A 12,228-nucleotide genomic window follows, 5' to 3' on the forward strand; every position below is an offset into this window, starting at 1 on the left:
GTCCGCGGCCACAATAGCCGCTTTGTGCGGGCCGCGACAGCGCCGCCCGCGCCCCGAGCGCCGCCGGGGGGAGAGGGGGGCACGAGGGGTCCGGAGCTGCCCCCCCCGCCCCGGTGCTCCCCCCCCCGGCCCCGCGTTACCCCCCGCCGGTGCCCGCGTTACCCCCGCGCCGCCTCCTCCCCGCCGGGAATCGAAAGCGAAAGCGGCGGCGCGGCCCGGCGCGGCCCCCCCGCTCACCATGGTGAGGGCAGCGGCTCCGGGGCCGCCGGTGCGCGGTGGGCGGCGGGCAGCGGCTCTGCGGCGGGCGGCGCCGCCGCCGCTTTCATAGCGCGGGGCCCCCCCGCGCCGCGGCCCCGCCCGGGGGCTGCGCGGGGCGGAGCTGGCGGCGGAGCAGGGGGGAGAGCGGGGGGGGGGGGGGCAGAGCCGGATCCCCCCCCCAGCCCTCGGGACCCCCCGGGCCTGGGCACCCGCTTAGGGGGTGGAGCCGGATCCCCCGGCCCCGGGGACCCGCCTGGTCCTGGGGACCTGCCCGGGGGGGCAGAGCTGCCCCCCCCCAGCCCTAGGGCCCCCCCAGCACTGGGGAATGTCTGGGGGCAGAATCACTCCCCCCCCAGCCCTAGGGACCCCCCCCCCAGCACTGGGGACCTTTCCAAGGGGCATGGCTGCCTCCCCCCCCAGCCCTAGGGACCCCCTGGTCCAGGGGACCCTCCCCGGGGGCAGACCCGGATTCCCCCCACCTCACCCTGGGGACCTTTCCAGGGGGCAGAGCTGCCCCCTCCCACCCCCACAGTGGCCTGGGGGACCCTCCCTGCTCTGGGGACCCTCCTGGGTCCCTTCTCCGCCCCCCTGCTTGCCCCTTCCCGGGGACGCTGCACCCCCTTCCCGGGGACCCTGCCCCTTCCCCTCGGCTGCCCGGCCCCCCCGCAGCGCCCGGGTTCACGGTGGGGCACGGGGGCCCCACGGCACGCAGGGAGCTCGGCTCGCGCGGCCCCGTCGCTGCAACGTTTAATTGTGTGGCCTCGTTCCCCACGCGGCGCCGCTTCACTCGGGGGCAGCCGGGCGCTGCTCCGCACCGGCGCCTGCCATTTCCCCCATGCCCGGCTCCTCCTTTTCGCCCTCGCTGCTCTCGCTCTGCTCGTTTGCTTGTTCGGTTCCCTCGTCATCATTCCCGGGCTCCTCATCGTCCCACTTGGGCTCCTCATCATTGTTCACAGGTTCCTCGTCGTCCTTCTTGGGCTCCTCCTCGTTGTTCCCGGGTTCCTCCTCATCGTTCCCGGGCTCCCCTTCTTGCCTCTCGTTGCTCTGGCTCTCTATGCTCAGCTCGCTGCCCTCGCTTTCCTCCCGCTCCATGTTCCTCTTGGAGCTCTCCTCTGTGTTCTCACTGCTGTAGTCATCATCTGGGAGGAAGAAAAGTGATTTTAAACCAAACTGCAGCCTGGCTGCTCGCTAGGGCACGAAAGAACTCCCAGTCTCCCTTCCCACAGGCAGGAAACTCTATTTTCTGTCCCACAGGACTCCCTTTCCTCGTGATGGACCAAGTGGAGCTGCAGGACCTGGGGAGCAGCAACAGCTGCTGGGTATCGGCAGGAACCAGCCTGGAATCCCGGACGGTGACAAAACGACCACGAGGTAAAGCCACGTGTGGAGGTGGCAGAGGGACACGTCGGCCCGGGGCTGCCCCTCGCTACTCGCAGCTCTGAGGGGTTTGTGCTGCTCCGGCTGAGCTGGGCGCTTCCTGCACCTGCAGCGCACACGGATGCGGCCGCAGGAGCCGGAGCAGGTCCCGCTGCAGCCTCTGCTCCCTGCGGAGGCTTGGGAGCTGCTGCCACCTCCTGCTCGGCAGGGACAGAGCCTCGAGCCCAGCGGCGCTTTGTGCCCGCTCCTGTGCCCCAGGAGAGGGAAGGGGGGATGTCTAAACATACCGGGTGCAGAGGATAACAACTACCTTTAGGGGAATCCGCTGTCATCTCTCTCTCTTTCAGATCTTTGATGAAGCTTTTGCTCACATCGTTCAAGGCCTGGAAGTGAAACGGTTCATTAAAAAGGGCTTTAGAAATGCAGTTACAGATCTGTCCGAGCTCGTTTTCTTTTGATTTCTGTTAGCAGCTGAATGCAGAGGAGACTCCACTGTTTTCTGAGAGCGAAACCCTTGCCCCAGGGAGGCCAAAAGAAATTTTTCCCTTGGCCAAAACGGCGCCAGGACTTCACCATGCTCACAAACAGGGATTCACAAACAGGGATTAAGTTTTCCAAGGCAGAAAGCTTCATATCTTTTGGTGCGTAAACTACTTCAGAGACTGTATCCTCCCCCTGCAACTACTGTACATAGTTACAGGTAACTTTTTGAGGCTTCCCCAAGCTTCTCTCCTCTTTGCAAGGTGCCACTTACAATAATGATGGCCTGCTGAGCATCATCGTTGTGGATGAGCTTTGCCTTCTCAAGGGCTTTTTCAAAGTTGATGATTGCAGCCTGGTAATCCTTTAATTTTACTGTAAGAAACAAACAAAACATCGATTTTAACCCAGGATCACAAATGAGAGAAAAGCAACAGGTTAGTTAAGAAAATCTACTATGAAAAGTTTTATCTGAACAGTTAAACCATGGAGTTGTTCTCATTAAGATGGTGAGCAGAGAGGTTGTCTCCATCCTTCAGGTGAAATTCATGCTAAGGTCTCTACCTTGTGCTTGTGCCACCAGCACACTCGCATTGAGCTGCCACTCGACATCTCCCTCCTCATCCGCCGACTGCCAGGACTTCTCTCCGTAACTCCGGGCTTCTTCGGCTTGGTTCAGTTCAAGGTAACATCGGCCAATTTCATGGAACAGCCAGGTCTTCTCCAGGCTGGACTTTGCCATTGGAATCTTCTCCTCCCAACTTTGAGAATAAGAGAGAAAAGATTTTACTAAATTTCATTGTAATTTCAGTTACAATTTCAACTGTTGTTCTATGAACAAAAGCTTCCAGATGCTACTAGGACGAGAAGTTATTCTACACTGAGAGCTGCTAAGTATTGAGAAGAAGGCTCAGTAGTAAAATCTGGAGAACTCCAGACTGTGGATGGGTTTTAAGACCATTGCTGACTATATTCCTGGTTGGAATGAGGGTGCAATCAGTATTCTCTGGATAGTCAATAGGCACCAGAAGCAGCTGGATTTCACAGATGTTTTTTTCAGTCATCCTTGCTAGAGTCTATTTAAGGAACCTGAAAAGAAAGCATCTAAAGCATCTATTTAATTTACCTTCTTTTTTTTTTTTTTTTTTCCTATAACTAATTTTACCTACGTGTCGATAGCTTGCTGGAATTTGCCGATTCTGGCATAAACTCTGCCGATGTTATCGAGGGCTCTGGATATGGCATCTGGCAAATTGCTGCAATGAAAAGAAAAACAAATCGCAATAGCTAAAACAGTCTCGTACTTAATGCAGTCTGCATTTTCTGCAGTCTTACATATTTTCTTTGGTGACGAATGTGACAGCTGGGGAAGAGATGAGGAACCGAGGTAAAGGCCAACACCAGTGAAAAAGTCATAAAAAATAAGGTAGGCATAAAAAATAAGCGCTCTGAGGGAGCTTTTCCCCTCTGCTAAAAGCAGCTCCTTTTAAAATAATGCAGCCTGCGGAATTTAAAGTCATTTATTCCTTATTTAAAGTAATTTATCCCCATGTTCAGAAGTGGGCTGCTTTGACTGCCCTTATCTTACAAATGAAAAAGCTGATGAAGGAAGAGAGCAGACGCGTTAATGGCCCTGGGCTACGGCTCCTCTGGCCCTTCCCGAACCGCAGCCACCAGAGGGCGATTCCTCCCTCTGTAATTGCTGCATTTCTGCCTCCAAAATATGCCCCTGTTTGAAAAAGTAGTAACGTTTCAGGTCTCCTTCCTGCCTCCCCACTTTCACTTCTTGACCCTGCTTGGTATGGGGCAGTGCAGACCCCCAGGACAGAGGCAGAAGTGTCTTAAAACAACGTTTTTGAAAAAGAAAAATTATTATTTGTGAAAATGATAAGTAACAAGCCAGTCGCATTTTAACTTTCCATTGCAACATCAGCCAGAATGAAAACAAAATTACTTATTCCGAGCAACTATTCTGGGTTTTCCCATGCGCACTGAAAACTTAGTTTACTGATTTCTATGACTATTCTGCTCCAGTTCCTTTTAGCTGAAAGGCTGCAGTAAGTTTTCTGTATGAGCAGGTAACTCATGCCTCTTAGATAAATATTTCACGTGTACCATTGTGGTTTGCGTGTAAATGATTTTAGGAGAAAGCTGCATAAGGATCAGAACCTGAGCTTTCTGAGAAGGAAGTGCAGCTTAAAGTGCTGAGTGTGGGATTTGTGTTCTTGTTTTGCTTTGCTTAAACATAGAATTTGACGTGTCATTTGGGACAAGTCCTTTAAAAATCTGCTTCAGTACCCTTATTTTTAAACAGCAAGGATGGGAAGTTACTAGAGCCAATGACACTTGGGCAGCATCTGAGTGCACTGCCTTGTGAAATGCCCTGCTGGCAGTTCCGTTACCTGATGCTAAAACATCTGAGCAGAGAGACTGTCTTCTGCACGTAGGATTTTTCCCCCTGCACTGGACCTTCTCAGCACTTACTTCTGCCTGGCAAGCTCCAGATCTGTTTGGTGGCTTTGCAGAGCTGCATCCATGTGGCCCATCTCCATCTGAGCGTTCCCCATGCAGTTGTGGAGGTTTCCAACCAGCTCGTTCTTGTTGGGCACCTCCTCGTCGGACCACCCTTGTATCGTCTTCAGCACGTGCTCAGCTTTCTTCAAGCTTTCCTCTGGGGAGCCGCCGGCCAGCACTGGAGATAAAGAGCAAAGTGCTAGTGTGTGGACACAGCAAGATTTGGGAAGCAAGAATTTCAGCAACTTTGGAGGGCTCGGAAGCGGCTTGGGAAGGGTTGCTGCTCTTAGTTCTTGGTGGGCAGCCTGGTTCTGGAGATGAGGAGCTACCTACGGTACTTAGGTTGTATCTCCTCCATTGGTCCCTTGCCCTTTGCTGGTGAGCTGCTGATTGCATGCAGCTGCTTGCAGTGCTGTGGGGACTGGCGTGCAGGCTGGTTCTGCCCTTGCCTGCACCACGCTGTCGTAACCAACCTCAACTGAAGGGCAGTGGTGGCTCAGTTTCTCCTTCCTGGCCTGGCCGGCTTTGAGTTGTTCTGAAAAGCAGTTAGCAAGTTAGCAGAAAAAGATAAGAAAAATAAATGCGTTGGATTCTATACCTCAAAGTACTCCCTTGGGAAAGGCGAAGAACCTAAAAACAGATACTTTCAAAAATGGCCTGGTACCGTTTGTTAGCAATTGCACTGCTTCTGTTGCCCTAATCCGTAACTACTACAGCAACTAGTCACATAAGCCAGTCATGATTTTCTTACTGCCCTCAGGCAGGATACATACACATATCAATGTCTTCCATGCTCTTTGCAATATATCTGGCAACTTCATCGGGTTTTCGCTTCTTGTCTCGGATCCACCTTTGCTGCCTGAGCTTGCGCTCCCTCACCCGGGCATAAATAGGTTTCTGCTGCTGCCAGAATTCGGTGCGTGTGTTCAGGTAGGTGATGCCACCCGAGACCAGGTCCTTTACTTTGATCCCCTGCTTTGTGCTGCTCTTCATCAAGTCTGAAAATACAAGATGGAAGAACCCAGGAGAGGATTAATGTCTGTGCTGAATGAAGTGGCAGTCCAGTGGAGGGAGAGAGCCTGGGAATGTTTAGAGAATCCCAGGAGCTCTGCTCCTCGGAACCAGTGCGGCTTTGGGGAGAGGTTCACAGAATCAGGAATCACAGAGTGGTTCAGGTTGGAAGGCACCTCTAGAGATCATCTAGTCCAACCCCCTGCTCCAGCAGGGACATCCAGAGCACGGGGCACCCAGTCACATCCAGGCGGGATTTGGAGACCTCCAGAGCAGGAGCCTCCCCAGCCTCCCTGGGCAGCCTGTGCCAGAGCTCTGCACACTCACAGTGAAGAAGTTCTTCCTCATGTGGAGATGGAGCTGCCTTGGTTTCAACTTATACCCATTGCCCCTTGTCCTGTCACTGGGCCCCACTGAGAAAAGCTTGGCCCCTTTGTCTCTACATTCCCCCTTCATGAACTTATCCACGTTAATCAGATCCCCTCTCAACCTTCTCTTCTCCAGAGAAAACAGGCCCAATTCACTCAGTCTCTCTTCGTATGAGAGATGTTCCATTCTCTTAATCATCCTGGTTGCCCTAGAGAGAGGTTAGAGAAAGTGGCTCATGTTTTGCCCATCTGTGGCAAAAACATGTAAAACATCTGTGTGTTTTAGAGAGCTGGAGCTGTTGTTCCCAGCTCCCAGAGCTGCCTCCCTGCGGACAGAGGTGAGAAGAGGCCTCCCTACCTGGAGCCAGCTGGGGTGAGTGAGCACAGCCCTCCAGGACGGAGCAGCTCCACGGGAAGCCGCTTCCCTGGACAGACCCATTTGTAGTTAAATGGCACTTGGACCCAATAAAGTGTGTGGGCTAAATTGCAACAGAAATTGAGCAGGCTCTTACATGCCTGGAAATCAGATAGCCCACATACGGTGTTACTGTTATTAATAATATAAAAACTGCCAATAGACTAGATCTTTAATCATTCTTCTGTTATTGGGTAAACGGTTTCCTAGAAAAAAAAATGACTATATGAGAATCACCTCTGTACCAAGTTCAAAAATATGATCCTTGCCTGAATCCTGCATCTTAATTTTAACAGCATTTATAATGAAACTGAACAGGCGTGATCTTATTAGCAGTATAGTGCGCTTTTTTTTTTTCTCAGGAATGAAATCATTTGTAATTACACGGTTTCTGCTTTTGATTTCACCAGCACAGACCGCTTTGAGTTGATTTGCTGCTAAACTGTCCATTGGAAAAAGCTGCTATTTCATTAGGAAGGAAGCATGTTACACACAGTCATGAAAAAGGGACCTGGCTGTGGAGTTACTGTACTCTCCACACATCTCAAGACCACTGGATCGTTGTGTGATATGTGAGCCGGGATGCAAATAGGGAAGAGCAGCCACAGGATATAAAAGAAGGGGGAAAAGGATCAAGAAACTGCACGGAAAGCAATATTTAGTTAAATACATTGGAGAAAGACCTTCATCCTTGAGCAGCTTTTCTAGGAAGGCCTTGTCAGCATAAAGCTCTCCAAGAAGCTGTCGCTCTGTTTGTGGTTTCCTCACACGCTCCTGTTTGCTCGCCCGCTTCTGATCCTTGGTCAGTTTGATTTGGAGTTTCTGTTGTGCTTTTCTGCTCTATAGCAATGAAGAAAATCAAGTAAGTCAGGGGAGACAAGGAAGGAGTGTTAGCATCAGGAGGAAAGGCCTGGCTTTTAGAATTCTCCTTACACTCTGTATAGGTCTAAATATTTTTTAAGCAAAAGCAGCAAGTCAGGCCAATTGCTTTAGTTGTGAGCAATTGAAATTTTGAACCCCAGCGTGCCCCTGCACTTGCAGGAACAGGAGGGGCGTTGTAGGAAGAGCTGCTGTCTGAGCACAGTGTCTCCCACTGTCCTAGAGGGCTTCCTGGCCAGCACGGTGGGCGCCCGCTAACCCTGTGGGATTGGCAGGGCTCGGTGTCCCCAAAGAAAAAGAGGTCTTAACAGCCAGGGCTTCTGAGAGTATTTATAAAGCTTCCTGGGCAAAATTCCTGCAATTACAGTACCTATCTTTAGCCTCCTTTGTAGAAATTACTGTAACCACTGAGTACCCGTAATTGCAGGTGAAAGAAGGGACGAGCATTCACGGCAGCGACCTGGAAGGGAAGAGCATGCGTGGAGGAACAAGGGGCTCCCGCAGGAGCCACCTATAAATTAAGCAATGGAGAAAGTGCCACGATCAAAAATGTGAACCTTACACGTCAGGTAAAACCAAAGTAAATAATATAGATAAATGTACCCTGGCTCTGATCTCAGTGCTGTTACTTATTACCTTTTGCTGGGCGATCTCCCTTTAGCAACACTCAGGCTGGGAGAGCAATTTGCTTCTCCTTGGTTGCTCTTCCCTGCCTTTCTGCCTTCTCCTTTATATTTTGTGTAAACAGAGCCAGAAGTCCATTAAAAACAGGTGCATAAATACTCTCATAAAGGATCAGCATGCTCCCTGTGCTGAGAAAGCTTTGCCAGACCAGCCCTATCCCCGTGCACGTTGCTACAGAAACTATTAATCCTGTAGTGCCTATTTTGCAGAGAACATTAGCATTATAATAACTCTCATTAGCTACCAAAACAAGAGCTCTCCCACTGTACCTCTGCCTGCCTGCTTAAAAAGCAGATGTCCTCATTATTCTCCAATTTAACTGAGGAAGGACCTGCAAATATAAAGAACATATTTGTTAGTGTTTAAGAACTGCAGCACAGAGCTCTAGAAATGAAAATGGCTATAAATGTGCCAGACATGCCTCAAATAAAGCTTTCTACAAATTCTTTCATTTCAAATACAAAGGGATGTCAGTCCCTTAAGCAGGGATTACAGCTCATAAATGCTGATCTCCTCTGGATTTTAATTATTATTTTCTTATGGCGCCGGGAGCTTCCATCCCAATGAGAACTCTGACACAGAAAGATGTTCCATCCTGCCTGGCAGCATTGACAGAAGGATGACATCTTCTTCTAAGGCCTTACAGCTAAGATTTAAAATGGGGAAAAGGCTCAAAAGTATCTTCAGCAACACAGGGAAGTATTTTGAGGCGGCTTTGCACTGATATAATGGCAAAAATCCTATTTCTTTTTCACTGTGCCTCCCCTTTCTGCTGTTCAGAATGCACTCTGGCTGTGCAGGAGCAGCGAGAAGCAGCTCTTTGTCTTGGCCTGGGCAGAAAGAGCAAGAAAAGAGGAGCTTCAAATGCTGCTGTAGCCAACAAGGCAACGGGGCAGGACCAGCGCTGTGAGCAGAGGCGGATGGGGGAAGGCAGGTGCTTCTGAGCCTGCCGAGCGAAGCAGGCTCGGGAAAGCAGCTTTGGGGGTGTGCCCTGGTAACGTGTCTGCATTTCCCAACTATTTAAACATCTGCATCCCCTGCCAACAGGATTCTTTTTTTTTTTTTTTTTTTTTTTTTTTTTTTCTTTTGTTTTTTTTTTGGTTTTTTTCCCCTTTTCCGTTTCTAGGAGCTAAAGCTTCATTAAAAATGGCTCGGTTTTTATCTGTTCGCTGTCTACAGCCCAGATGTTCAAAGCGATTAGCTCGATATATCAAGCTCAGCACACATTTTAACTGAGAATCACAACGATAGCTAGATCTATGGATTAAGCTCAGAAAGCAGCAGCAATGGAGGAAAGCAGCCTAATCTGGCACCTCCTCTGCTTTCCCAAAGGACATCACATAGGAAAAAAGCTCCAGGCTGTGATGCAACCGTGACACGAAGTTAATCCGTTGCACCAAAGCTGGCCTCAAATGTTGAAACTGATTTCACTGAAGGGGAGGCACCTAAAGGCGCTGAGGCGCTGGGTGTGCACACGGTGTGCGCAGGGTGTGCGCAGGGTGTGAGGAAGGGTGTGAGGCAGGGTGTGCACAGCGTGAGCGGCAGGGTGTGCGTGGGGTGTGCGCAGGGTGTGCGCAAAGTGTGCGCAGGGTGTGCGCAGGGTGTGTGCAGGGTGTGCGCAGGGTGTGAGCAGGGGGTAAGCAGGGGGTGCAGCCGGGTGTGCGTGGGGTGTGCAGGGTGTGTGCGGGGTGTGCGCGGGGTGTGCGCGGGGTGTGAGCAGGGTGTGCACAGGGTGTGCACAGAGTGTGCAGGGTGTGTGCGGGGTGTGCGCAGGGTGTGCGCAGGGTGTGTGTGCGGGGTGTGCAACAGGATGTGTGCCGGGTGTGTGGCAGGGTGTGCGGCATGGTGTTCGGCAGGGTGTGCGCAGGGTGAGCGGCAGGGTGCGTGCCGGGTGTGCGGCACGGTGTTCGGCAGGGTGTGCGCAGGGTGAGCGGCAGGGTGTTCGGCAGGGTGTGTACGGGGGGTGCGCGGGGTGTGCGGCAAGGTGTGTACAGGGTGTGCGACAGGGTATGCGCAGGGTGTGCAGCAGGGTGTGCGCAAGGTGTGCGCCGGGTGTGCACAGCATGAGCGTGGTGTGTGTGCAGGCTGTGGGGCAGGGTGTGCACAGTGTGTGCAGGGTGTGTGCGGGGTGTGCGCAGGGTGTGCGCAGGGTGTGCGCGGGGTGTGTGCGAGGTGTGCGGCAGGGTCCGTGCAGGGTGTGTGCCAGGTGTGCAGCACGGGGTGCTCAGGGTGTGCCCCAGCTCCTGCAGGAACAGGCGGGAAGGGCTCCCGACCAGCTCGGCGGGTCGGGCAGCAGCCTGGCTGGGCTGCATGTCGCGGCAGCGCTCATCCGCGTGGGAGAGCAGCACCCGGGAAAAAACCCCGGGATAGGGACAGGGTTGGCTGTGCTCTGAGCATCGCCAGGTCCTTGGCCTTTGCTGTCTCCTGCAGGACAGAGGGCTGGGAGCTAAGCCAGGAATTAGGAAAGCCGTGCTTAGTTGCTCCACTGTGATCGTCAACAGTTTCACTGCTCTTATGCAATGTAAACTGGAGGAGGATCAGGATCTTGGAGCGGTCGCCCAGGAAGCAGGGCGAACTCCACGGAGAAGTTTTAATGTGGGGAGAAAGATCTCCAAATGGAAAAAGATCTCCAAATGGATTCTATGGTTTGATTATGGAAAGATCTCCAAATGGATTCCATTCTATCTCATTTGGATATAGGTTAGGAGCAGAAAGATGAACAGTCGAGCATTAGGTAGATGTGCTGCTTTCTTCTGTATTGCCTGGAATATTCTTGTGCTGGCTTTAGAAATGCAGTAACCAAAATTGTGCCAGGTCATAATTTACGGTCATAACTGAAGTTATTACATATTATGTATGAATAGGCACTCTGCCTGCCCCCATAAAAAAACCCAAACCAAGAACAGGGCTGTGCCCTGCTTGGCGGTTCCTGTCTTCGACTGAGAGGAGCTACTGAGAACGTGGACGCCAGAGCCAGGAGGCTCCAGCACTGCCAGGTCCTTTGGGGCCAATACAGCCCCAGCTCCAAGCGGGCAGCGTGTGGCTGTGCCTGTAAGGGCAGCTCTTACTTCCGATGCAGTTCACAATGGCCTCCTGGCACTTCTGGATACCCAGTCTGAATTTCTGTAGTTCTGGACGAAGTCTGTAGCCTCGGTGATAAAACACGAGTGCAAATTCAAAGTCACCCATGGTGTAGAGGGTCTCGGCTTTTTGGTAAAGTCCCTGAAATGACAGTTAATAAAGAGGCCACTGGACAGTCCAGTACCTTTCCTGCCAAGCAGAAGTGAGTTTCTCCCCAATGCCCAGAGCTCCACACAGGCGACAGCCCTGTCTTTGCCCCCCACCCCCCGCAGACTCTCTCACCCCATCGTGCTCTTTACCTTGGAGAACGTTTTGTCATTTTGCAGAGAGGCTTCCGCGTCCTTCAGGGAATTCTCCGTGTCTCCAAGTTTAAGGTAACACTTTGAGCGAGCAACGAGGCACTGCCTGTCACCGGGCCGCAGCAGCAGTGCCTGGGACACGGGAGGGACACGGATGGGACCTGCTCCAGGGCTGCGTGGGGCTTGGAGTCACCTCCTCGGGCCCTGTCCCCTCTGGGGCCATCTCCTCAGCCCGTGTCCATCCTGAGTCACCTCCCCAGGCCCTGTCCCCCCTGGGGCCACCTCCCCAGCCTGTGTCCCCCCGGGACCACCTCCGCAGGCCCCGTGCCGTGGCGGGCACCCCCGGGCAGTCCCCACGCACGTTGGTGAAGCAGGGCAGCGCCTTGTCGTGCTCGCCCCGCCGGACCAGCAGGGTCCCCTCGGCCACGAAGCTGGGGAAGGTGCCGGGCGGCACCTCGGCCGCGGCCTCCACCATCCCGCGGCCCGGCCTCGCGTCGCCGTCGCCGCCGTCGCCTGGCAACCGCCGCCTGGCAACGGCGGCTTCCGGCCCCGCCCCCTAGGCCGTGTGGTCGCCGCTCCGCCCCGCCGCGGTTTGGGCGCCCCCTAGCGGGCGGGCGGACGGGGCTGGGGGGGGTCCTGTCCCGCGTGTCCGTGTCCCCGTGTCCCCCTCCCCCGCAGTGTGGTTTGCGGACCGTCCTGCCCCGTGTCCCCGTTTTCCACCCCCGGCAGCCTGATTTGGGACCATCCTGCCTCGTGTGCCTGTCTCCCCTGGCAGCGTGATTTGGGACCATCCTTTTCCACGTCCCCGTGTCCCCGTGTCCCTCAGCACTGTGATTTGGGGACCATCCATTTCCACGTCCCC

The 12,228-nt window shown here is 53.4% G+C and overlaps 1 protein-coding gene across 1 annotated transcript; it reads right to left on the reverse strand.

The window, feature by feature from the left end:
• Window positions 1-1,041: 1,041 nt before the first annotated feature.
• On the reverse strand, window positions 1,042-11,841 carry TTC25 (tetratricopeptide repeat domain 25). Its single transcript, XM_026044606.1, has 12 exons — window positions 11,728-11,841; window positions 11,367-11,498; window positions 11,055-11,208; window positions 8,256-8,317; window positions 7,107-7,263; window positions 5,403-5,627; window positions 4,600-4,807; window positions 3,285-3,371; window positions 2,680-2,876; window positions 2,390-2,490; window positions 1,946-2,018; window positions 1,042-1,397 (listed from the first exon to the last, which is right to left on the reverse strand). Exons 1-12 carry the CDS (start codon window positions 11,839-11,841, stop codon window positions 1,042-1,044), a joined length of 1,866 nt encoding a protein of 621 aa, XP_025900391.1.
• Window positions 11,842-12,228: the final 387 nt, after the last annotated feature.

This window comes from Nothoprocta perdicaria, unplaced genomic scaffold, assembly GCF_003342845.1.
Source record: "Nothoprocta perdicaria isolate Ctin4 unplaced genomic scaffold, notPer1 scaffold_372, whole genome shotgun sequence".
Classification (NCBI taxonomy): Eukaryota; Metazoa; Chordata; class Aves; order Tinamiformes; family Tinamidae; genus Nothoprocta; species Nothoprocta perdicaria.

What these genes read in the sequence shown, in the direction of transcription:
- TTC25 (XM_026044606.1), bottom strand. Translation starts at nt 11,841, where the DNA reads ATGGTGGAGGCCGCGGCCGAGGTGCCGCCCGGCACCTTCCCCAGCTTC. An exon ending in ATGACAAAACGTTCTCCAAG is followed by an intron (nt 11,209 to 11,366) that starts GTAAAGAGCACG and finishes CTGTCATTTCAG; the next exon opens with GGACTTTACCAAAAAGCCGA. An exon ending in GCTGGTGGCACAAGCACAAG is followed by an intron (nt 2,491 to 2,679) that starts GTAGAGACCTTA and finishes TGTTTCTTACAG; the next exon opens with TAAAATTAAAGGATTACCAG.